The sequence below is a fragment of the Meriones unguiculatus genome, chromosome 2 (assembly GCF_030254825.1).
Source record: "Meriones unguiculatus strain TT.TT164.6M chromosome 2, Bangor_MerUng_6.1, whole genome shotgun sequence".
Classification (NCBI taxonomy): Eukaryota; Metazoa; Chordata; class Mammalia; order Rodentia; family Muridae; genus Meriones; species Meriones unguiculatus.
The window spans coordinates 12,100,334-12,126,178 of record NC_083350.1 but is presented as its reverse complement, the minus strand read 5'-3'; the positions used below and the strand labels follow the sequence as shown (position 1 = coordinate 12,126,178).

The 25,845-nt window shown below is 43.1% G+C and overlaps 2 protein-coding genes and 1 long non-coding RNA gene across 8 annotated transcripts; 1 reads left to right on the top strand and 2 right to left on the bottom strand.

Annotated features, from left to right (window-relative positions):
- Positions 1 to 658: 658 nt before the first annotated feature.
- Haus1 (HAUS augmin like complex subunit 1) lies at positions 659 to 10,558 on the bottom strand. Of its 2 annotated transcripts, XM_021645500.2 has the most exons (9): positions 10,484 to 10,558; positions 9,647 to 9,821; positions 7,400 to 7,535; positions 5,632 to 5,766; positions 4,729 to 4,852; positions 4,318 to 4,383; positions 3,148 to 3,219; positions 1,426 to 1,473; positions 659 to 849 (listed from the first exon to the last, which is right to left on the bottom strand). In XM_021645500.2, exons 1-9 carry the CDS (start codon positions 10,511 to 10,513, stop codon positions 799 to 801), a joined length of 837 nt encoding a protein of 278 aa, XP_021501175.1. In that variant the 5' UTR covers positions 10,514 to 10,558; the 3' UTR covers positions 659 to 798. The 2 variants fall into 2 exon arrangements, with proteins under 2 accessions (XP_021501175.1, XP_021501177.1); XM_021645502.2 differs by lacking the exon at positions 5,632 to 5,766.
- A 1,555-nt stretch (positions 10,559 to 12,113) lies between these two features.
- On the bottom strand, positions 12,114 to 16,572 carry LOC110553538 (uncharacterized). 5 transcript variants are annotated; one of them, XR_002476721.2, is made up of 4 exons: positions 16,435 to 16,572; positions 14,933 to 15,142; positions 14,731 to 14,853; positions 12,114 to 12,257 (listed from the first exon to the last, which is right to left on the bottom strand). It is a non-coding gene; the product is annotated as an uncharacterized LOC110553538 (long non-coding RNA). The 5 variants fall into 5 exon arrangements; XR_009589740.1 differs by having other exon boundaries at positions 14,952 to 15,142; XR_009589742.1 differs by lacking the exon at positions 16,435 to 16,572 and adding an exon at positions 16,273 to 16,408 and having other exon boundaries at positions 14,952 to 15,142.
- On the top strand, positions 16,445 to 25,421 carry Atp5f1a (ATP synthase F1 subunit alpha). Its single transcript, XM_021645489.2, has 12 exons — positions 16,445 to 16,795; positions 18,397 to 18,475; positions 19,953 to 20,122; positions 20,837 to 21,010; positions 21,111 to 21,277; positions 21,465 to 21,613; positions 22,818 to 22,969; positions 23,070 to 23,294; positions 23,880 to 23,987; positions 24,114 to 24,258; positions 24,756 to 24,906; positions 25,205 to 25,421. The coding sequence occupies exons 1-12, from the start codon at positions 16,736 to 16,738 to the stop codon at positions 25,284 to 25,286; spliced, it is 1,662 nt and encodes a 553-aa protein (XP_021501164.1). The 5' UTR covers positions 16,445 to 16,735; the 3' UTR covers positions 25,287 to 25,421.
- Positions 25,422 to 25,845: the final 424 nt, after the last annotated feature.

Genomic DNA, 25,845 nt, shown 5'->3' with positions numbered 1-25,845 from the left:
AAGAAACTACTGGAGGGTTCCTTTCTTTCTTTTTTATGTATATGAGCATTTTGCCCACATGTATGTCTGTGTACATGTGTGCCTGGTGGTTGCAGATGAAAGAAGATGGTGTCAAATCCCTGGAACTAGAGTTATGGATGTTTCTGAGCCACTATATGGGTGCTGAGAATCAAACCTAGGTCTTCTGCAAGAGTAAAAAGTGCTCAAACTGCTGAGCCATCTCTCTAGCCCTTGCCCACTTTTCAAAAGATTTTTTTTTTTTGGGGTCTGGATTTTTTTTTTTTAAGATTTATTATTATGTATATAATGTTCTGTCTGTATATACACCTGCATGCCAGAAGAGGGCACCAGATCTCATTATATAGATGGTTGTGAGCCACCATGTGGTTGCTGGGAATTGAACTCAGGACCTCTGGAAGAGCAGCCAGTGCTTCTAACCTCTGAGCCATCTCCCCAAACCCCAATTTAATTTAATTTTTATTTTATGTGCATTAGGGTAAAGGTGTCAGATCCGTTACAGACAGTTGTGAGCTGGGTGCTGGGAATTGAACCTGGATCCTTTGGAAGAGCAGTCAGAGCTCTTTACCACTGAGCCATCTCTCCAGCCCTTTTCAAAAGATTCTTAACTGTCAGGTACACAGTAAGTAACAGGTAACAGTGTTTTTTCATATGAAAACTGTATTTAGGCCAAAAATATAAATGCATGACCAAAAACTGTTATTTTATCAATATGATATTATTATCTTCACTAAGAACAGTCATTTACTTCTTGGGAAAAGGATGTCTACTTGGCTGTAGTCACAGTTCCATCATTTCTACTTTCTTTGTAAGTTCAGCTTCAATGGCATCCTAGAGGAAAGAAATAAGCCATTAAGTGAAGACATGAAAGAGATGTCATCAACTCCTACTAATATTTAAAGAGAAGTAGAAAAGGAAAGTATTAAATATTTTATTTATTTATTTTTTGTGACTAGGGATCAAATTGAGGAACTTAAGTATGCTAACCCAAGCCCTCTACTGCTGAGCTGCATTGCCATCCCTATGTGTGTGCGTATGTGTGTGTGCCCATATATGTGTGCACATGTGTGTGCAAGTGTGTCTGAGAAATTGAAGTATACCAGCCAAGCCATCTACTGCTAAGCTACCCTGCCAGTCCTTGTGTGTGGATGTGTACTTATGTTTGTGTGTGTAGTTTTGTCTGGGTACAGTTTTCAGAGAGAGAGCCTCACTATGTAGCTTTAGCTAGCCTCAAACATGCAGTAATCCTCCTGCCTTGGCCTTCTGAGTACTGATTTTTTGAGACACTGTGTACTCCCAAGCAGTTGTATTTAATCATTCAACACAGCTTAGAAATCTTATTACCTCAATTTAATAATTGCTAATTTAAAAAGAAAAATTGAAGTAAGAAAACTGGGAGCTACTTACTAATTCTCTCTTTGCCTCTTCAATTTTCACTTGAGCAAGAGATGGATTCTTATAAAGAAAAACAAAACAAAGAAGGGGTCATTTTTTTTTTTTAAAGATTCATTTATCTATTATGTATAGTGTTCTGTCCGCATGTCTACCTTCGCACCAGAAGAGGGCACCAGATCTCACTATAGATGGTTGCGAACCACCATGTGGTTGCTGGGAATTAAACTCAGGACCTTTGGGAAGAACAGCCAGTGTTCTGAACCTCTGAGTCATCTCTCCAGCCCGGAATGGGCCATGTTTTGATGAATAGTTACATAGAGGCTCTAGTTGGGATGCTGCTGATGCTATCTGGGGAGGCTCTGGACCCTTCAGGAGGAAGAAGCCACTATGGGTGAACCTCTGAAGTTATAGCCTTGATTTAGTTTAGGCTTCTATTACTGTGATGAAACACCATAACCAAAAATGAAGTTGGGGACAAAAAGATTTATTCAGCTCACACTTCCATAGTGCCATTCATCATCAAAAGTCAGGACAGCAGCTCAAACAGAGCAGAACCCTAGAGGCAGAGCCTATGAAGGAGTGCAGTTTACTGGCTTGCTCCCCATGGCCTGCTCAGCCTCCTCCCATGGGCTAGTCCCTCCCCCATTAATCACTAATTAAGAAAATGCCTTACAGGCCCGATATAGTGGCTCATGCCTGTAATCCCAGCACTCAGGGAGGCAGAGGCAGGCAGATTTCTTTGAGTTTGAGGCCAGCCTGGTCTCCAAACCAAATCTAGGACAGCCAAGGCTACACAAAGAAACCCTGTTTCAAAATAAATAAATAAAATAAAATGCCTTACAGCTGAATCTTTTTTTTTTTCCCCAGAGACAGGGTTTCTTTGTATAGACCCCACTGTCCTGAAATTTGCTCTGCCTCCCAAGTTCTGGGATTCAAGGTGTACACCACCACAGCCTGGCTTATAGTGGAATTGTACAGAAGCATTTTCTCAACTGAGGTCCCCTCCTCTCGGGTAAACTCTAGCTTGTGTGAAACTGACATAAAACTACCCAGCACAAGCCTGGTCCCTAGTTTCTAGGTTGGTCCCTGCTTCCAGGTCTGCCATGGCATACTGACTCATTCTGCCTGCCTTTCCCACCACTATAGCTGAAACTATGCAAATGAGTCTTTGCTCCCTTAAGTTGTTTCTGTGAGGTGCCATGATTATAGTGATACAAAACAAATACAGAAAGAGGTTCACTCAAAGAGGACAGCCACTTCACAGTACAAGTCCTTCAAAAGACAAGGAAAGTTGGAGAGAGTACCCAGCATGCATACAATCCTGAAACTTACCAACAACTATTTGGGGACGAAGGTGTTAAAACAGGATCTTGGAAGGCTAGATGGTTGGTTTACTAAGTCATGGGACTTGCTCCCAAACCCCAGTAAGAGAACCAGCTTCTAGCCTCCATGTGTACTGTGGCACCCACACCCAAAATGAATAACCAGAGTTATGGTTACAGACATGGCCACCATGCCAAGCCTGCCGCCGACTTTATTTTTCTCTTATTCTTTTGGTGTTCTGGCACAAGATTTCATTCTGTCACCCGAGCTGTCTTAGAACAGTGATCGTTCTGCCTCGGCCTCTCAAATGTTTGAGTTACAAATTTGAGTCTCCACTCTCCATTCTGTCACTGATTTCACACCATTGAAACACAAACCCACTACGTCACTCCAGGAAACCCACACAATTACCGGCATTAAATCTAAATAGGACTCCAATTTCTTCTTCAGAGGTATAGTCTGTTGTTTTAGTTCCAATAGTTTCTGGAAATGCAAAGAGAGTTATAAAAAATAGCCACAAAACACCTACACAGTGGTCATTACTGAAATAAAATAAAGCATTACTATTTAGGTATTTACTTATTTGTGGTGCTGCTTGGCAAGGGATCTGTCACTGAGCTAAAGAATCAAACAACTTCATATAGATCACCTCATTTCTAATAGAAGCAATACTTTTCAAAAAATGTTTAAAGTAAGAATACTGTAATCCTACTTCTTTAGTATAAGACAATAGAAGCTAGCAAGATGGTACAGGGGTAAAAACACAGCCAAGCCTGGTAAAGTATGGTTTTTAATTTTATTTTATTTTACTTTAGGGTATAAATTTTTGGCTTGCTTGTACCTTTTGTACGTGCTTACACAGAGCAGAATGGGGCAATGAATCCCCTGAACCTGGCATTCCAGATGGTAGTGGATGGCCATGCAGTGCTGGGGGACAACCAGGGTCCTCTGCAAGATTGCAAGTGTCCTAGCCACAAAGCCATCGCTCCAGCCTGTTGTTTTTAAAGTTTATTTTATGTGTGTGGAGCTCATGGATGACAGAAGCTAGACAAGCAGCTCGGGAGTCCCCAAGCTCATCATATCACCTGTGAATCCTGTCCACACTCACATGTGTGGAAAAGATGGGTGCCACGTATAAGGGTTTGAATGCCTGACTTGACTCTGGAGCTGCTGCTCAGTAGTTGCATAACCTTAGGCAAGTTACAGATCTTCCCTGCAGTCCCTCATCTCGAGAGAGGACTAATAATATGGGAACTGCTTGTCTCTGTCATCTTCATTCCCCAGTGCTGGGTAACAGACATGTGCAGCCACACCCAGCTCTTATATGGCTGCCAGAAGTCCAAACTGAGGTAAGCACTTTCCCAACAACTGAGCCGTCCCCTCAGCCTGGGACCTGCACTGTTACCGTACATCTGAGACACAGCAGCAGAGGTCCCTCCACACCTGTAGCCCCTGGATCTTAGACTTTGTAGCCTTCAGATTCATGAACCAAATCAACTCCTATTTTTGACTGCTCATAAATGATCCAGTCTGTGGAAATCTGTTACAGCAGCAGAGGACAGGCTAGGACAAGAAGCTTACCTCTGAAAGTGCCACTAGTGACCGGTGAGACAGAGACGCATCCATGCCTCTGGCTGAAAGCTGCTCCTACAGTATGAGAAAGAGAGTCCGGCTGAAAGATCACCTTGAAGGTAACCACCATGAAAATTCTTTTAACATGTAATGAAGAATAGCTACAGATCACAAACTAAAAAGCACACATGCATCTAAGCTAGTTTATGTTACTGGGAATCCCATCTAGACTCACATGTGGGAGTGTAAGTACAAGGGTTTGAATGCCTGACTCTAAACATGGAGCTGCTGCTCAGCAGTTACGTAACCTTGGCAGTTAGATATTCCCTGCACTGTCCTCATCTACGGAGAGGACTGGCAATGCTTCCCACTGCAAGGACAAAGGTCTAAGAGCAGCTACACACAGGTCTTCATACACACCTCTGCAGCTTTGATTCCAAACCTGAACTCCGCTGCCTTTGCCTTCAGGAAGTCCATGTTCTGAAGACGACTGTCAACTTTGGTCCTTTCTGCAGACAGATGCAGCTCTGCCTTCTTGACATCTCTTCCAAAAGTAAAATTAAAGCATATTTTTCTTCTCAGTAAACGATTATTTGAAAAACAAGAAAATAAACTCGCTCTTTTGGGATTCAGCTCTGGCTTAGCCAGTGTAGAAGAGCTACTTGCCAGCTATTCCATCACAAGTTTACATCCAGACTACAAGGCATTCTTCAGGGCACTGCCCCTTCCATGTTGCCATGTGGGACTTTTCTCAATGAACACAAAATAACGTTAACATTAACCTATAACAATTACTCTTAGACAAACTAAAGCTGCTTTTCAAAAAAGTGATTTACTATATCCTAAGAACCTCTCCACTGTATGTGACATGACACAGTGCCTGACACACACATTTTCATTATTTGTTGAATACATCCGATATTACCAAATTATTCTGCATTTACATCAACACTGACCACTGGCTCTAATCTCTGGGGCAATAAGAACCTAAAGGCTCAGAGCATCAAAGAGAAACATTAAAGCTGTAGTAAAAAAGCATACCAAAATATGGACTTTATATGGTAGTTTGTGAGTTAAGATTTTTAAAAATTATAAAACCCCACATTTTTACTATTGCAACTACAAAGGACGATAAATTGTATAAAGTAAAATGTGAAAGTCTGCACCTAAGCACATCATGAGTTGTTCAGGCAGCCATGGACTTCTGCTGCTCCTGCCTCAGCCTTCCAGCAACTGGGATTATGGGTCTGTGCCATCATGCCCCACTTGACCAGGTCCTACTGAGGTTACTTTATAGTTCAAAATGGCAACATTTCAACTCACTCTCGTAGACGTTTTTCTAACACTAATGTTGCAGTCAGACTCTTTTCAAGTTTTCCCAATTCAAGCTTGATTTCTTCACTTTTGGATTTGGTACGGAAAAGGTCAGAGGTCAAATCATTCACTGCAGGGATAAAACTGAAAGAGGAACTTGGTCACGCAGATAGGCCCAGAACACGCACAGCCTAGAGTCAATCTTCTCTACAGGGTCTACATAATCACCCTGTTCCATCCTTACACTGCTGTCGCCTGCTGTTAGCACCGCCTGAAAACTCCCATTCCCTCAAAAGTTAGGTAGGGTGTGACGGCACACACCTTTTTCCCCAAGACTAAGAGGGGCAGGCAGATCGCCAAGAATCCCGGTCTATATAGTGAGTAGTGACTTCAAGGCTAACCAGGGATACATAATGAGACCCTGTTTTAACCAAACAAAAACTCTAAAAACCAAACAAACAAAAAACCCCAAACTTGTGACTTTTGTAGTCTTACAGTGCAGCTGTTACACTATGGTAGAATTCTCTCCATTGTCGTCCTCTCTCATTTGACTAAGCAGTTACTCTCTTTGAAGGTCATGTCTGCTTCCCTATACAATTATATTTGGTGCCTGTAGGACTGATTTGGTCTACACTGCTGCTGCCGTGTGGTCTCTATGTTCTTACAACACTGTTCTTCAAGCATTATATAAATCTCAAACAAACTTTATACTGGCAGTTATGCGCAGTGTTGTGTTCTTTTCTGATCATGGTCAGTTGCAGTAATAATCCTGGCTGAGAAATGACCACCAACAGTTGTCATGTGGACTTTGGAGCCAGATTTGCTTAGGCTCCCAACTCTGAAGAAGTTATTTAACCTTCACTCCCTGAGCTTCTGTTCCCTCTGGGGACTGGTGGAATTACGTCATTATATAGGTGTCTATCTAAAACAATGAGTATCCTTACCTTATTCAGTGTTGCACACAAACAAGATTTACCATGCTCAACCAAATCACTTAACCTACTACTTTTCCTGTTTGTTTATTTCTTGGGGGAAGATTCTCATACAGTCCGTACTGGCCTCAAACTCCCTAAGATGCAGAAGATGATGCCCTTGACCTTCTGATCCTCTGCCTCCACCTCCTGGGTGCTGGACTTATTACAGGTATATACCCACACATGCAGTTTCCAGCTAGTCCAGTTTGCTCTATAGTTATGTGATAAACACCAGGACCAAAAGCAACATAGAAAGGGGTTTATTGAGCTGGGTGATGGTGGTGCACGCCTTTAATCCCAGCACTCAGGAGGCAGAGGCAGGTTGATCTCTGTGAGTTCGAGGCCAGCCTGGTCTACAAAGTGAGTTCTAGGACAGCTAGGACTGTACACAGAGAAACCCTGTCTCATAAAAACAAAACGAAACAAGGGTTTATTTCATCTTGCAGGTCACAATACATCACTGAGAGCAGTCGGGGCAGAAACAATACTACTTACTTACTGGCTCCACCTCTCTGGCTTCTGCTCAGCTAGCTTTCTTATACAGCCATGACTACCCACCCTTGGTACTGCTGAGCTAACTAGAATTCAGCACACAAACACAAACCAACAAACAACAAAAAAAGTATACCCAAACCAACCAACCTAACAACCAACCAAACGACCAAACAAACAAATTCCTTCAACACTCTTGTATTTGTTGCTAATCTTTTATGCAGAATCACTGTGAGAACCAAAAGATCCTATGTCAAGGCCTTACAGAACATTCCCCTGTGGGAACAGACCAAAAGCATTACAATAATTACCTTGCTATTGAAGTATCCTTCGTTTCCAGGGCTACTGCACTGTCGACCAATGCATTCAGAAACCTGGAACCAGTGTTAGACAGATTAGCGGGGGAAAAATTCACACTCTCCATGAGGAAGTCTTGAAGACGTTTGGCTGAAATGATAAAAGAATTTCATGATATCTTAGATGTTTTGTCCTTTTTGGTTTTTAAACTTTTATTTTATATATATATATATATATATATATATGCATATATATATGTATGTATATATATATGTATGTATGTATGTATGTATATATATATTTTTGTTTTGTTTTGTTTGTTCAAGATTTATTTTGAGCCAGGTATGGTGGAACATACCTTTAATCCCAGCACTCCAGAGGCAGGGGCATGTGTATCTCTGATTTTTTTCAATTTAAATTTATTTTTATAATTTTTTATAATTTATTCACTTTACATCCCCATTGTAGCTTCCTCCCTCATCTCTTCCAGGTCTTACCCTCTCTGATTTCAAGGCTAACTTGGTCTACAGAGAGTTCCAGGACAGCCATGGCTACATACACACAAAAAACACTATCTGTGTGTGTGTGGGGGGGCAAACCAAATAATTAACTTATCTGTAATTATGTGTATATGTATGAGCATGTATACTTTGGGTACAGGTGCTCATAGAGGCCAGAGGCATAGAAACCCCTGGAGTTGGAGTTATAGGCAGTTGTAAAGCATCCAATGGGGTCGTTGGAAACCAACTTGTTCAATCTAAACAAAAGTAGAAACCATGAGAGGTTCCTATGGTGATGGAATTACTCTGCTCTCCACTGTGGGAGTATTCTAGACTGTTCAGATGGCTCACCAAGCCAGGCAGTGGTGGCACATGCCTTTAATCCAGCAGAGGCAGGAGGATTGTGTGAGTTTGAGGCCAGCCTAATCTACAGAGCTAATTCCAGGACAGCCAGAACTACACACACAAACAAAAAAAGTCTCAAAAACAAATAAACAAAAAAACATGGCTCATCAAACAGATTCCATGCTAATTTTAAAAGACACTATTGGAAAAAGTATATATGCATTAGAATTAAATATAACTGTACTATATTCAAAACATCATATACGGTCTGGAGAGACATCAAGCTCTTGAGACAAGATCTCTCTATGTAGCCCTGGTTGTCCTGGAATTCTATCTAGGCTAGGCTAGACTTGAACACATAGAGATCCACCTGTGTCAGTTTCCCCAGTGCTGGAATTAAAGGTGTGTGGCACTGTGCCCAGTTAGAGCACTTGCTCTTGCAGAGGACACAGCTCCTGGGATCCACATAGTGGTTTATAATCACACCTAACTCCAGTTCCAGGGGATCCAACACACTCTTCTGACCTCTACAAACACCAGGAGCACACAGAGTATATATACACACTTGTAGGCAAAACACTCGTACACAAAAAATAAATCTACATTTAAAAATTATATACAGCAAATGTCCCTGACTTGGCTAAACATAGGGCAAGTAGATCTTGCTTCCTCTGCTGTACTGTCATCCTCAAAAGTTTCTTATTTTGTTCAGGCAGAATGAGCAGAAATTTACTATGGAAAAATAAGACAGAACCCTTGAGTGGGAGGGCTTCCCCAGAAGGCATATCTCAGATGTACCACTGTTCTTACTCTTCACTTTCTCATACTACTTATGACTAACAAGAAAGAGGAGAAAGAAAAAAAAAACTTGTTTGAGACAGTCTTGCTATGTGATCCAAATTGACACTGCAGTCTCCTACTTCAGCCTTCTGAATGCTGGGATTACAAACGTGCACCACCACGCTTGGCTTAGCAGAACATTTTAAAGCAAGTCCTCGATATATAGCCTGTGGTGATTTGTCCAAGTCTCACACTTCATGGCTGCCACCTTTGGTGTCCCCCAAGCTATGTGAGGGGAAGAACTGCAAGTATCTTTTACGTTAGGCTAAGAGGCTTTTTGTTTTGTTTTGTTTTGTTGAACTCACAGATACCCTCCTGCCTCTGCTGGGATTAAAGGCATTCCTCTCCCAAGCCTTAACCCTGCAAATTTAATTATCTTTTAGGTTTCACTGTTTTAAGAAGACATGCTATACTGAAATTTCTAACTTGGAAGTTGTTATAACAGAAGAGAATCTAATTTGTCTAAAAGAGAATAATGATAATAATATACTTGTAGTATAGACTAAAACACTAACATTTTAGTGTTATAAAAGTTAGTTACTTCTACCTTTTTCAAAGCTTTAGGCGTCAACTCACCTTCTGATTCATATTCACTGGCTTTCTGTTTTAAGTCCTCTATTACCAGGTGGATGTCCCTGTCCCGAACCCTGTTGCGTTCTGAAAGGTGATATAAAATTTCTGTCGTCCGTGGGTTCACCTCATATGGTGGAATGGGATGGTCTCCAAATATTTTTTTCAACCACGCAGCAACCTTGCCATTAAAAAGTAAGCCTTGTTATAATAGCATCCGACAAACTGAGTGCTCCGCAGCAAACTAAACGTTTTCTGTGACTATTCAGGTGTCTTGCTGATTCACATCCTGACTTGTCAACAGTGAGCAGGCAAATGAAAAGTCTAAATTACCAAAGAACATCACTCTTCCCCAAAGCTGCAAACGAAGCACTGGCAAAAACAAACAACAAAAAGAACCTGCCTCACTTGGAAGGTCTTAATAATCGAACGTGAAAGCATCATAGACCGATTATTAGCACACGGTCTGAAAAGCTAGTCGTCCCCAACACACCCTAAACCCCGCCAGTGCTAGAAGGGTTCCGGACTTCAGTCTGGCTGCAGCCCAATGGTTTACATTCTTCACATTCTAGACTGAAGCAGCAGTGAATAAAGGAGGTTGGCCTGCAAGGTGGGTTTGTGTTCGGAATCCCACCCCAGCCCGAGGCCAGAAGCTCCAAACAGCGGCTGGGACACCAGGGGAAGGGAGGGCACAGCCTTCTCAGGGGGGTCCGGCCCCGCAAAGGGTCTCAAGGCCGCACCATGAGGTCGGGGCAGAAACAGCAGGGACAGCAAGCGCGGAGACCGGCCGGTGCGCGGCCCCGGGAAAGCTAAGCGAGTTCCCGACCCAGCTCCGGGTGTCACCTGCGATCCTCTATCTTCCGGCGCTGCCATGGCCGCCGCTCCCGCCAGCTCACTCTCAAAGCCTCGCGGGGAACGCCCAGGCTCCGCCCTCTCACCGTTGGGCCCACCCCTCTGGGCCGAGAATTCTGGGAGTTGTGGTTTTTACTCATTCCAGGACAATGAACCCGTGCTGCTCTAAGAGCCTGGTTTTGCTGCATAACCTGGCCCTGAGCCCTCTGTGTTACAATCATCAAAATGAGAAGAGCTCCTAGAAACAAGCTGGGATTTTTTTTTTTAATTTCTTATATTTCTCGCTTGAGCCAAGTTGTCTTAAAAAAATACCTGCAACTTTGAGTTTTTAGTCGGCAGATAGTGTTGATTCCACATTGATTGCATAAATCTAATAATTTCTTTCATGGACATTATGGCACACGCTTGTAATCCTAGCACTAGGAAGGCCGAGACAGGAGGATTGCCAAGATCTCAAGGCCAGCCTCTGTTATACAGTGATACTGTAAGTTTCATATCATCCTGAGCTATGGCTTTAGAGTGTCATAAACAAACACACTCAAAAAAACTCTCAGGGATTGGACTCTATAATTGGGAGTAGGGTGAGGGCTTGCCTGAAGAAATTGAGGAAGTCCTGGGCTGGATCCCCAGCAGAGCACACACTGTATGTGGTAGCATACACTTGTAATTCCAGAACTTGGGAGGTAGAGGCAGGAGGACCAGAAATGTAAAGCCATCTTCAACTTTGAGGCAACCAGAGTTACATAAGACCTAACTCAAAAACAACACAAAATTAACTTTCTATTCTACTCTGGCATAGGAGCTGCAGCAATCTTTTTGTTATTGTTGTTTTGTTTTTCAAGACAGGGTTTCTCTGTGTGTAGCCCTGGCTGTCTGGAATCACTCTGTAGTGTAGACCAGGCTGGTCTTGAACACACAAAGATCAGCTTGCCCCCAGAGCACGTTAGCACTGAGATTAAAGGCGTGTGCCACCACTGCCCAGCCAACTGCAGCAATCTCAACATTAGTTTCTGCTGTCAAGGGTTTAAATGTCCTCAGGATTTACTTATTTAAGTTTTATTACATTTTAATATGTGTGGGGATAGGGTGGGGATGTCAAAGCACAACTTTCAGAAATAGATTCTCCCCTTCTACCACATGGATCCCTGGATCAGACTTAAAGATGAAACTTGGGATCCAGACTTGAAAGCAAGCACCTTTGCCTGTCGAGCCATCTCTTTGGGATTTCTCATGTAGCCCAAGGAGGCCTCACTGTTGCTATGTATCAGAGAATGACTTTGAACTCCTGGTATGTCTTCCTCTTTATCCCATTACCTCCTGTCATGCTGCGATTACAGACCTTATACCACCATGTTCATCGTTAGAAGAATGTTTTCAGTGGTTAATAGGCTACATAATGAGACCTTGTCTCAAAAAAAAAGAAAAGAAAATTAAAGATGATTGACAGCATCTGTCTGTTGTGCCTTTCTTCTGATTCAGTTATTGCCATCTCTAAAGCTCTGACTTCCCTCCAGCACTCTGCATTTTACAGTATGAGGAATTCTTTACATTTATACATCAATGCCTGGTTTGCTATGCTTTTATATTTTTGTTCAGTGATCATTCCTCATGCCTACCTTGTTCTTTGAGACAAGGTCTCTCACCAGGACCTGGAGCTGGCCATTAGTTTGGCTGGTTGGCCAGTGAGCCACAGGAACTTTTCTGCCCTTGCTTCCTTGGCCCTGGGATTCAGGTGAGACCCATGACTGGCTTTTTTACCTGGGTGCTGAGAAACAAACGTGGATTGTTATTACAAATCCTCTGAAACTGGTGAACGTATTGTTTTTTTCTGCTTTCACATTAAAACACACAGGCTAAATGACTTGGCCCAGGTTAGGTAGTACAGCTAGAATTTGACCATCATGTCTGGCTCCACCTGGGAGTTTCACTGTCCAGGCAACACAACCTCATGGAAGCACCTATAGTATACTATGAGACTAATGAAGCAGATAGGCCAAAGAAGGATTCTTGCATTCAACTTTCTAGTATATGTGATCTATTTATTTGTTTGTTTGTTTTTATTTTTTATGTGCATCGGTGTTTTGCCACATGTGTGTCTGTGTGAGGGTGTCAGATCATGGCATTGTGAGCTGCCATGTAGGTACTGGGAATTGAACCCGCGTCCTCTGAAAGAGCAGTCAGTGCTCTTAACCACTGAGCCATCTCTCCAGCTCCATTGACAAGATTTCATTTTCTAAACTGTATGGACATTTTAAATGCCACTGGGCACAGTGGCACGAGCACGGGCTGAGGAAGGAGGGTATGGCTTCGAAGTGAGCCTGGGATACACAGCCTGACAGAGGAGAAAGCTCAAGATCTGCCTAGGCTCCGAGAGAGGTCACAGCTAAAGGTCAAAAGAAGTAAAAAGGAGCTTGGAGATAGAGTACAATGACAGAGTGCTTGTCAAGCATTCCAGAAGCCCTAGGCTCAGTCCCCAGTACCACCAGGGAAGAAAATAAGACAACTGATAAATATAATAATGGAGGGCTGGAGAAATAGCTCTGAGGCTAAGAGCACTGGCTGCTCTTCCAAAGGTCCTGAATTCAATTCCCAGCAACACTTGGTGGCTCATGACCATCTATAAAAAGATCTGGTGTCCTCTTTGGCATGCAGCTGTACATGCAGACAGAACACTATACATAATAAACAACTCTTAAAAAAATCAATATAATCAACGTTTCTAGCAGCCCAGCACTGTAGTTTGTGATGTCATCATGTGTTTTCTTTTCAGTGCTGGAGACTTGAGCCTAGGAATGTAGATGGCAGGCAAGCATTCTGTTAAGCTACTTTCAAAGCCTCCCTCCTTTATTCTTTGTGTGTGTATGCACACAAGTGAGTATGTACATGTCCACGTTCATGGGCTAATGGGTGCTTATGGACATATGAAAGTCAACCACAGTTATCTGTTGAATGAATGATTAATATTTAATATTGATTCATATAATTATTAAGGCAACAGTTATTCCTTAACTTGCATTTTATAAATAAAAGACACAACACCCTGTTAGATTTTGTTTGTTTGTTTGTTTTTCAAGACAGGGTTTCTCTGTGTAACAGTCCTGGCTGTCCTGACTTGCTTTATAGACGAGGCTGTCCTTGAATTTACAGAGATAATCCTGCCTCTGCCTCCTGAGCACTGAGGTTACAAGTGTGCACCAGCACCTCCTGGCTAACCTGTTAGATTTCTGATAAGACTTAATGCTCTGGGGCTGGGCAGGTATTATTAACCCTCTACGCTATCTTGTCTATGTCTCAGCCACAATCCCCATAAATACTTGTACATGTTTTCCATTTGGGCCGCTTCTCTCCATCATGCCAATCCTCAGAGCAAGCTCCTCCCAGCCACATGCTTCTAGTTCACGCTAACCCATGGTGACCTGCCCCTTCTTCTTCTTTCTCTTCTCCTCATGATCTCTCCCAGAACCTTGGCTCCTCCCTAGCCCAGGAGTAGGTAACTTTATTTGCCAACCAGGGACAGTTTGGCAGGTAAGGTTTACACCATGTCATTTTGGATAAGTGAGACTTTCCTTGTAAGGATCTTGGGGAGGGGCAAACAATTAACATTTGATACATAATAGCTCCAGATCAGCCCCAACAGTTATTCCTCAGGAGATGCCTACCACGTTCTCTGAGACAAGGTCTCTCGCCAGGACCTGGAGCTGGCCAATTAGTTTGGCTGGTTGACTGGTGAGCCACAGGAACCTGCGTGACCCTGCTTCCTCAACACTGGAATTAAATTGTGTGCCACCATGACTGATCATTGTAGTTACATGTCTATCAGTTTACCTAACGAGTTTTTATTTGTTTGGTTTTGTTTTTGTGACAGTTTCACATAGCTCAAGCTGTTCTCAAACTTAGTTTGGGGCTGAAGATAACTTTAAACTCTTGATCTTCCTGCCTCCCTCCACCTCCCAAATGCTTGCATTGAAAGTATGTTTTCAGCTTCTTCCTTACTCTTTTTGTTTCAAACATATCTCTGCTCAGGAAGTAAAATTTCAGGTAAGCTGGTACACCCCAGAATGTGGTTTGCCAGTAGCAAACAGAGGCAGTAGTCAGGTGGGAGCAGGGGCCTCTGGTGTAACAGGCCTTGATACGGGGACCCTTAACCCTGTGTTACAGTTTTTGTATAGAAATCTTTCTTCAGATGCTGCCCTTCTCTTTCTGTCCTGGCTACGCTCTTCACTTTACTTGGGGATTACCAGCATCTGCCACCACAGGTGGCTGTTGTGTAGGGGTCCCAGGAGTGACGGTGCTGGCATACTGGTAGTCTGGGTGGCTGTTTTTTGACTGATGGTCCTTTTGTACAAAGCAGCCAGTGCAGCCTGAAAGAGACCAACAGCACACGGTTAGGAGTCAATTGCTCTGTCTGCCTCAATTGTTGTTTATTTAGAGGAAAATTACCTTCAGAAGAGGTGCTTACAATACGAACTTTAAGAATGTATCACTAGGGGGGATGGAAAGATGGCTCAGAGCTTAAGAGCACAGTCTGCTCTTCCAGAGGTCCTGAGTTCAAATTCACAGCAACCACATGGTGGCTCACTGCCATCTATGAGATCTGGTGCCTTCTTCTGGTGTGCAGGTGTTATTGTCCCAGTATTCAGAAGGCTGGAGCTGGTTTCAAAAAAACTCAAAGTGAATAAGCAAAATAAATAAATAAATAAAATAAAAAAATTAATATTTATAATAATACTAATAGTGACTTTAATTCTTATTGCATTTATTTGGTGAGTATATGTGTTTCAGAGAAAGAAAGAGATAGAGAGAGAGAGAGAAAATGAATTATTTCCATTTTACTCCAAGACAAAGTATAACGGAATCCCCAGGGTCACAAAATCAGTTGTTGGCAGAAGAAAATCTGAGCCTTATCTGAACCTGAGTGGTGCTTTTTGATTTTGGACCGTGCTCTGCAGGTTTGTCAACCATTCTCCTGAAACTCCTGGTGATGGCTAGAATTTAGGAACCTATGTAATTTAAACAGGATTCTTCCTACTGCCCTCCCCGACCGGGGAATTAAACCAAAGCCTTCTGCACCTTAAGCAGGTACTCTACTATTGAGATTTGTTTTCAGCCCCTTTACTGATTGGTTGATTGACAAGCTCTTGCTTTTACCAGGCTGGCCTTGAATTTTGTTCATATTCATTCTTTAAATTCCCCATCTGGCTAGCTGGGATTACAGGCCTGAGCCCTCAGGCCCAGCTTCCCTGAAAAGATTCGTTTAGATCAAAGAACTTCAATTTTTTCATTTGTGCTGTCAAATCTCTTATAATATTTGGGTACTTGCGTTGGAGAGATGGATCAAAGATTAAGAGCAGTAAGCTGCTCTACTAAGAGGACCCAGGTTTGATTCCCAGCACCCACATGGTGGCTAAGAACCATCTTGTAACTCAAGTTCCAAAAGATCTTAGAGCTTCTCTGAAGTCACCAGGTATACGTGGTGCAGGGACATACATGCAAAGAAAACATCTAACTACATAATGAAATAAAACTTTCTAATTCAAGAAAAAATTTAGATATTAAAACCCAAATCGGGGTCAGTAAGATGGCCCAGTGGTTAAAGTGCTTGTACGCCAACGCCAACCCTGACCTGAGTTTGTTTTTCAGGATCCACATACGGTGGAAGGAGAGGACTGGCCTCTGGGCTGCACAAGTATGACTTGGCACACACACATACACATCACACACACTAATAGTAACAGGCACTTTAAATAGCTTCGAATTGTTCTCAGGACCTGAAGACTAACCCCTCTTGGGTGGGTGACTGCGCAGGAGTTCCACCGACCCGGACTGCCAGAGCATTGCAGGGTCACCCCACCGGCACTATTAATCCTGCTCACAATCTAAGCAGTCGGCCACAGGGTTGACGCCCACTTCAGGGACATTTCTCCTCTGGTTCTGCTACTCACGTGGTCGCCCAGGACAACCTCAAGGTCGATTCAACAGAGCAAAAATAAAAATGATGAATGCAAGGAGGAGGCTGGAAACAACTGATTCGTTCACTTTTAGTTCTAAATTTAAAAAGAAGAGTTATTATTACTTTTTTTAATAACCATTAAAAAAAAAAAGATTTGCGTCCGGAGGTGAGGGAGGGGGCGGTACTTCCGGGTCAGGTGGGCTGGCTGCCTTGACCTTCCTCCGCGCTCGGCCATTTTGTGCCAGTCGTCCGGAGGCTGCGGCTGCAGAGGAGCTCCCGGAGAAGCTGCAAGGATGCTGTCCGTGCGCGTCGCCGCGGCCGTGGCCCGGGCCCTCCCTCGACGGGCGGGACTGGTGAGCCGGGACGGGCAAGGCGGGCGCGGGCGCGGGCGCCGGCTCTCTGTGGAGCGCTGCGGGGCTGTGCGCTTCGGGGCTGGGGCGGACGGCGCCATCTTGCACCGTGGCTGCTCGGCTGCGCGGAGGGGCACTTCTGCAGGCCTTCGGAGCGCGGTGGTGCAGGGATCCGTGACCTCGGCGTTGCTGTGCAAAGGGGCTTTCCGAGGATCTGGTTTTGGGGTGGGGGCCGGCCTAGGGTCAAGGTCAGGGTTTGTGAGCGCTGCCTGTCTGGCCTGCTCAGAGGCTTGTTCCTGGGGTCTGGCTCCGCTGAAGGTCAAAGGAGCTGTCAGCAGCTTTGCAGGAGCGTGAGGAGAACTTGACATTGCATGAAGGTCAGCGGGCCCGAGCTTTTCACCTGTGCTCGGAGGTCAGTTCAAGGGGAATAAATGAAAGTGACCCTTTGAGTCGTCGGCTAGTTACTCGGTGCTGAATACGGAAAAGATCGTGAAATATCGCGCGGTGCGGAAACAGTTCGTGTGGTTTACACCGTCAACGACGGTGAAAAATTTGTAAATGGACTACATTAGGCATAAGACCTCGAGGTTCTTGGATATTTTAAAAGATTTTGTCCTTGAGTTGAGTTGTCTGCCTCATGTTTAAAGAGCTGTAAAATAGACCATAAAGTCGGGAAGTATCCCTGACAGTGTCCTTACTAATGATCTCCCATGATGCTGAGAATAACTCTTAAAAACAAAAAAAAAAAAGTACGACCTTTAAGTCCTATGTAAGTATTTTACCTTTTCATTATAAAAGCAATCTGGATTTAAAAGGCGAAATAATATACTGCTCTCCAACACTGGCAGTTTTCTGTTGGGGAAAAACATGTTAAGAAAAGATTTGTATTGGTTCCCATGAAAAACTAGCAGATTCAAAGCAAAATCACAGTGTCCGAAGTAGAAAGAAAAATTACAGGGGTCCAGGTTCCACTTTACTGCTGGATTTGGTCCACAGTGGGGGGAAAAAATGTATTTTCTAAACTAGCTGCAGCATTGATTTGCTCACCCAGTATCTGTTTGCCTGAAAAAAAAAGGAAGAAAAATAGGAACAATACTGAAGTTCTTCCCATTAGGTATCGGTTATCTTACTGATGTTTCCACAACTCGGTTGAAAAATAACATCAAAACAGTAATGCCTAGCTGTCCTTGAGAAAGAGTGCCTTAACAATTGTATTTGACAATAAGCTTTCTGTAGGCTGTGTACCAGCAATTGCAATAATAGATGCATGTATCGCATCATGCTTTCCTGTGTAATTGCACCGTCAACTTCAGCCTCAGCCCGTATTTAAGCTTGTCAGTTTTGTGGGGTCTCTGCTGTGTTTGAGCCTGGGTCGTGCTCTCCAGTTCTGGGTGGCCTGAAATAGCTGTGTGAACCAGTGTGGCTTCAAATTTCAGGTGGTCCCTGCCTTTGCCCCTGAGTGCTAGGATCACAGGCATGCACACCACCCCATGCAGCTCAGGGAGGCTGCGTGCGTTTAATGCCTGTGCAGGAACATGAGCATAGCTTATGTGTGATGAAAGCTTTTAAAGAGTCAGATTGGTTAAAGAATGTTTTTGTACTAGGTCTCCAAAAATGCTTTGGGGTCATCCTTTATTGGTGCAAGAAATCTCCATGCCTCCCACACTCGACTTCAGAAGACTGGTAAGTCGGGTTTTAAAACCTACATCGTGGAGACCCCCCACTTTGAATTTAATCATCATATACCAAATTTAAAATGCCTTATCTTGATAGATTCTTTTTGTCTAATGAAACTGTACTTTTCTGTTACGCAGTGTGGTCCCCCTCCCTCCCACAGTGTGGTTTTTAATGATTCCTTTTGGATGAAAACTATGCATACGTATAGGCACTCTCTGAACTGTAATTTTTTTTTGAACCTCTTGTAAAAGGTATAAGAAAATGAACAATTTTTTACTGATAGGTGTTTTAAAGACAGTCGCTTCTGTTTTATACCTGCGTGTACAGTAGGGAAGAGGGGAGCCGAGCATACATAAGAAGACACTGTAGTTGGGAAGTTTCTTTGGAGATAGGCTGGAGGGCTCTTTTTCTGTTCCTCTTAGAGGTGCTAGGGATGGAACCCAGGGCTTTGTAGGCAAATACTACTGACCAACACCCCTGGCCATGTATTGTAACGTTTAAGAAAAGGGTAAATATATACATAGTGTATTTATATAGTGAGGTGAGCACTAGTGCCTAGGTTCTTTTTTTAGAGATTTATTTATTTACATATGAGCACTCTGTTTGCATGTATGCCTGCATGACAGAAGAGAGCATCATATACCATTGTAGATAATTGTGAGCCTCTGTGTGGCTGCTGGGAATTGAACTAGGGACTGCTAGAAGAGCAGACAGTGCTCTTAACAGCTGAGCCATCTCTTCAGCTCATGCTTAGGATCTTTACTGGGGAAATTGTGTTTATTGATGTGTTTATTTTTGCACTTGTTATTGAACAAGCACTTGTGTTCCAGACATGGCATACATGTGGAAGTCAGTGGACAGCTCTCGAGCCAGTTCTCTTCTACCTTGTGGGTCTTGGGGCTGGAACTCTGTTTACCGGGCTTGCAGGCAACTTTACTCACTGACCATCTCAGAAGCTGCCATTTAGCCAAAAAGTCAGATTTTAACATAATTACAGATTCTTTAGAAATTAAGTGAGAAATGAAGGGAAAACATTAGGGCTGGGTAATATGTTACGATATTGTTTGACATGTGAAAAAGTTTTTCTCTTAATCTCTTGAAGTTTCAGTCATTTTGACAGTGACCAATATCAACTTTATAAAACACCTTTTTACATCTACTGTGTGTATGAGCACTTTACCTAGGTGTATGCATGTGTCTGTGTGTTGGTGCTCACAGGGGGCTTCAGATTCCCTGTAACTGGAATTTCATATAGTTGTGAATTGCCATACGGGCGATGAGAACTGAACCTAATTTCTCTGTAGGAGCAGCAAATACTTTTAACCACTGAACCATCTCTCTAGCTCCAAGATAGTCAACATTTAAAAATAAAATTTGTATTGTGCTTTAGAATTACTTTATTATTGTGAAACTAGTTTTTGTGAAATGGGTTTTGAGAAGCTATTTGGACGAGAGTATTAAGTTGAGTGACATGTTCTCTTAGGCACTGCTGAGATGTCTTCCATTCTTGAAGAGCGCATTCTTGGAGCAGATACTTCTGTTGACCTTGAAGAGACCGGCCGTGTCTTAAGCATTGGTGATGGTATTGCCCGAGTACACGGGCTGAGGAATGTTCAAGCAGAAGAAATGGTAGAATTTTCTTCAGGCTTAAAGGTAAATTATAAAGTGGGGGTTGTGTTATTTTAGGATCTGTGGCTTTGGTTTCTCATTTAGTAATTCAGAGGAGCTTGTCAAGCATTAAAAACATTTAAGTCACAATTTGCCTCATTTCTCCCCTATTACAGGTTGTAAAGAGAATAAGCTAGAAAGATTTTGATTAAACCAAGTCTCATAGTCTCCCTTCCCCTCATATGCGCTGATAAATAAGTTGCAGCCAGTGACAAGAAAATTGAAAATTTAGTCAACATTCACCTTGTTTCAGTAAGTTCACATCAGCTCCTTTGTAGCTGTGAAGATCATTTTATGCAAAAGCATTTGGTTATGTGAACTGAACTCTTTTCCCAGTAAGAGTAGATTCATTACTGAAAGCTAAGTCAGTGTGTAGCTGTCAGAATCTGCCGATACTTGGTGCATAGTTATTGAGGTTGTGGGCAGCACTGCAGTGTGCCACTGTGGAGGTCAGAGAGCATCATATACCAACTTTCTGGAGGTTCTCTCCTACCTGTGATCATGTCAGGTCAAGCACCCACCCACCTAGCTATTTCGTAAAGTCTTAACTGGAGAACATTAGTTGAAAGTAGTGAACTGAGCCAGGTGGAGGGGGAATATTACCCTCCTTGCTGCTCGCAAGCTGCCTACGTTATTACTTATTAGTATGTGGAAGAGGAGCCGTTCTGGCTTCATGGTTTACTTGTTTGTTTTGTGCAGGGTATGTCCCTGAACTTGGAACCTGACAATGTTGGAGTTGTCGTGTTTGGGAATGATAAACTAATTAAAGAAGGAGATATTGTCAAGAGAACAGGAGCCATTGTGGACGTTCCTGTTGGCGAGGAACTGTTGGGTCGTGTGGTTGATGCCCTTGGTAATGCTATTGATGGAAAGGTGGGTTAATGCTTATTGGCTGCTGATGTGGCAAACATCAAAACTAATTACTCTGAGGGTTTCTTTTTATTTGTTTGTTAATGCTTAATATGTTTTACAGGGTCCGGTTGGTTCCAAGACTCGTAGAAGAGTGGGTCTGAAAGCCCCTGGAATTATTCCCCGAATCTCAGTGCGGGAACCAATGCAGACTGGCATTAAGGCTGTGGATAGCCTGGTGCCGATTGGTCGTGGTCAGCGTGAGCTGATTATTGGTGACAGACAGACTGGGTAAAGACTCGAAAACCTTTTAAAAGTTCTAATCAATGATTATTCTTAGTAAATAATTCTGTTTTTGGGGGGAATAGTAAATGCTGTGTTTGTAGTCAGGCAGTAGCAGGTATAATGGAGACCAGCAGTGGCACAGTTGGGCCTGGAAATCCTGTATTTCCTGACATTTATGCCACTCTCTTTAAAGGAAAACATCGATCGCCATTGACACAATCATCAACCAGAAACGTTTCAATGAGGGGACCGATGAAAAGAAGAAGCTGTACTGTATCTATGTTGCCATTGGTCAGAAGCGCTCCACTGTTGCTCAGCTGGTGAAGAGACTGACAGATGCAGGTACTGGCATATTAGTCCCGTGGCCTCTCGTGGCTTCTTTATCACTGCTGAGCTTAGAACATCTACTTAACCAAAGCTGAATGTACTCTGCAGTGAACAGAACAGTCTAGTGTAAACAACAGAAACAAGAAGATGCTGTGAAGCACCGCTTAACTACGTGCTTTGTGTATTACTTCAGATTGTTTTTTGACTTCGGTTGATTTGTTTTTTTATTTTATTTTATTTTTTCTCTCTGTATCCCTGGCTGTCCTGGACTCCCTTTGTACACCAGACTGGCCTCGAACTTAAGAGATCCACCTGCCTCTGCCTCCCAGAGTGCTGGGATTACAGGTGTGCGCCACCACACCTGGCTTTTGTTTGTTTGTTTTATTTTTAAATTGTTTTGGGGGGTGAAGGAAGGGTGAGACAAGGTCTTGTCCCTGTCTATCCTAGAACTCACTAAGTAGATCGGCTAGCCTCATACTTAGAGAGATCTACCTGCCTCTGCCTTCCATTTGCTGAAATCAAAGGTGCGCACCATTTTAAATGTATATGTATTAGAAGTATATGTGTGCCCACTGCTTCCCTTAGAGCTGGAGTTAGAGGCACTTATGAACCTTCAGATGTGGGAACTGAATTATAAAGCAGTATGTGCTTTTTTTTAAAAAAAAAAAATAGTTGAGCCATCTGTGACCCCTTGTTTTTTTTTTTTTTGTTTTTGTTTTTTGTTTTTTTAAGATGGGGTCTCATGCAGCTCTGACTGACCTTGCTTTTCCCTGCCAGGTGCTAGGGACTAGAGATGTTATTCCACCATGCATGGCTTGTTATTTTACAGAGTGTGATTAGGAGTGTGGTGTCTCACTGGCCCCTGATTAGAACTGAATTTGTTATACAGCCAAGGATAGCCTAGAACTCCTGTTCTTCTGTCTCCCTCCTAGGATTATAAGCGTGCACCATTATGCCTAGTTTATTTGGTGCTAGGGATCAAGGCTGGGAATTGGACCCTGTTTTTAAGATGAGCTCTACCAACTTGTTCTCTCCTTTCACTTTTATATGGGTTCCAGGGATTGAATTGTTTTCAGGCTTACATAGCAAGCACTATTGCTCCTGAGGCCCCTCCCTTAACCCATTATTAGAATGAGGTGGTGGACAATTTTGTTGCATAGTCCCTAGTTTAAGGTCACACTTGATAGATTTGTAAATGTTAACCTTCTTTCCTCCTCAGATGCCATGAAGTACACTATTGTGGTGTCAGCTACTGCTTCTGATGCTGCCCCACTTCAGTATTTGGCTCCTTACTCTGGCTGCTCCATGGGAGAGTATTTTAGAGATAATGGCAAGCATGCTTTGATCATCTACGACGATTTATCCAAACAGGTCAGAGGGTATCTTTTTATAACCTGTGTGTTTGCATTACTGTGGAAGTTAACAGGTGCAGCTTGTCTAATGGGTGAATGTCACCACCTCTGTACCACAGGCTGTTGCTTACCGCCAGATGTCTCTGCTGCTCCGCCGACCCCCCGGTCGTGAGGCCTATCCTGGTGACGTGTTCTACCTACACTCTCGCCTGCTGGAGAGAGCGGCGAAAATGAACGATTCTTTTGGTGGTGGCTCTTTGACTGCCTTACCAGTCATAGAAACACAGGCTGGTGATGTGTCTGCTTACATTCCAACAAATGTTATTTCCATCACTGACGGACAGGTATTAGATTAATGACTGAAATTAGTGTAAAAATGGTTGATTGTTTGAGACTAATAAACATGAGCTGAATTTGTAAATTGCCTACATAGAACTGAAGAGAATAGAGGCTGGAAAGATGTCTCTGGCAAAGAGCACTTGCTGCTCTTGTAAAGGACCTGGGCTTGGGTTCCAGCACCTGTTAGACTGCACATAACCATCTGTAACTCCAACTCCAGGGCACGTGACTATCTGTGTAGCTAAGAATGACTTTGACCTTCCAGTCTTCCTGCCTCAGCCTCCCAACTGTCCTTGCTAGTCATTGTTTGGTTCATTTATTTTATTAATTTCTGGTCCTACATAATAAGCAAGTTATATAATTGCCCTTGTTTATTTAGTTTGTTGAGATTGGGATTCGGTATAGTGTCAACTGGTCTGGCATGTGCCCCTGTGGTGATCCTCCTGCCTCTGCTCCTAAGTGCTGGGATTCATGTTTTCTGAAAAGTCACTTAGTGATCTTACTCAGGTTTTGGGTTTCAGCTTTTGTCACAGTGTCTTAAATTTGGGGGAAAAGTGAAGCTTACTAATGTCTGCATTCTTGACTTACAGATCTTCCTGGAAACAGAATTGTTCTATAAAGGCATCCGCCCTGCCATTAACGTGGGTTTGTCTGTGTCCCGTGTAGGGTCTGCTGCCCAGACCAGGGCTATGAAGCAGGTAATTTTCCCTCACTTTAAGGGAGGAGTTTGTTACTAGGTTAAAATCTTAAACATGTGTGGTGTGATCTGTGCCATGTGTGATGTGCACTATTGAGTCATGGTAACACTTAACTTGTGTGTTTAGGTGGCAGGAACCATGAAGCTGGAGTTGGCTCAGTATCGTGAGGTTGCTGCTTTTGCCCAGTTTGGTTCTGATCTTGATGCTGCCACTCAGCAGCTCTTGAGTCGTGGTGTGCGTCTGACCGAGTTGTTAAAACAAGGACAATACTGTGAGTTCTTTTCGTTTGGTTAGGTTGGTTCCTGTTGTAATGTAGGGTCTTGGCAGGTCTACAACTCTTGTGTTGTACCACAAGGTCCTCAGTCAAAAGAAGCCAGCTGTTTTATTTCATTAATGTAGTCCACCATTTGTATGTAGTGTTAATGAAGTTAGTAACCAGGGAAACCAAATGTATTTAATACCTCTTGTATGAGTGTGGAATTGAGCAGATTTAGAAGGATATTAGTATGTTTTTTTTTATACTGCCTGAGCAAATTATACCACAAATACTGTGTAAACACTACCAGGTTATAAGCAGTGCTTACAGGTTGTACCCAAAGGTTACACTTCTGGTTTTTTAGAGGAGGGTGGGAAAGTCTTAAGTGGAATTTCAGTTCAGAATATCAGAGTGGGTGGTACTAGGCTCATGTTTAGTATTAGGAGAAAAACGGATTTCTGTGACTTTGGTAAAATGGCATCTAAAGAATTCATTTGGTAATTTGTTTTCAGCTCCCATGGCTATTGAAGAACAGGTGGCTGTTATCTACGCGGGTGTGAGGGGTTATCTTGATAAACTGGAGCCCAGTAAGATCACAAAGTTTGAGAATGCTTTCTTGTCTCATGTTGTCAGCCAGCACCAGTCCCTCCTGGGCAATATCAGGTATGAATGGAGTTGGTGGCCTTTATTGTAATGAGTTCAGTTTTAATACAGGGGTTGTGTTGGGATTGGGTCTTGCTGCGTACTAGCCTGCCTGGCCTTGGCACTCACTGTGGAGCCTGGAGTGTTCTCAGGATTTGGCAGTCCTGCCGCAGCCTTGCCACTGCTGGGGTCACAGGCATGAGCTACCCACCACGTTTAGGAAAGTTAACTGTCAGCCTTGTGGGTTGGCCTTGTCATTGAATCTTTGGTGGGGTCATTTGCACTAGTCATTGAATCATTTCCTTTTTTTTTCACACAGGGCTGACGGGAAAATCTCAGAACAATCAGATGCAAAGCTGAAAGAGATTGTAACAAACTTCTTGGCTGGGTTTGAACCATAAAGCCCTGTGGGTCCATGTCAGACATGCTTTGGTTTTGTCATTTATTCTGGTAAAATCAGCTCCATTTGTAGAGGATTACTCTTGTACTCCTGATGTACAGAAATCACATAAATAAAAGTTCCATATTGTGTGCTAGTTTGTGGGGTGGGCTCAGGTATATACTGTGGCTTGTGTGTGGATGTCAGAGGACAGCCTGTGGGAGTCAGTGTTCCTTTCTACCATGGGTTCTGGGAATATAACTCCGTTCGTCAGGAGCGGATAGCAGATATGTTCATCTGCTGAGCCAGCTTGCCTGTCTGGTGGTGGTATTTAAAGCACGACTTGATATTTGACTTCGAAAGTTTGTTTTTGTAAGACAGGACTCCCTTGAGTGGCCCAGGCTGCTCTTGTCGCAGTCTGCCTGCCATAGCCAGCAGCCATAGTGCTCTCTTCACCCATTCTACCTAACAATCAGCATGGGTAGATAATTCAAGGCTGACCCCTGTGAGATTCTAAAGTACTTTGTGATTGATTAAAAAGAGATATCTTCTCTGGGGATGTGTCTCATTTCATAAGTACC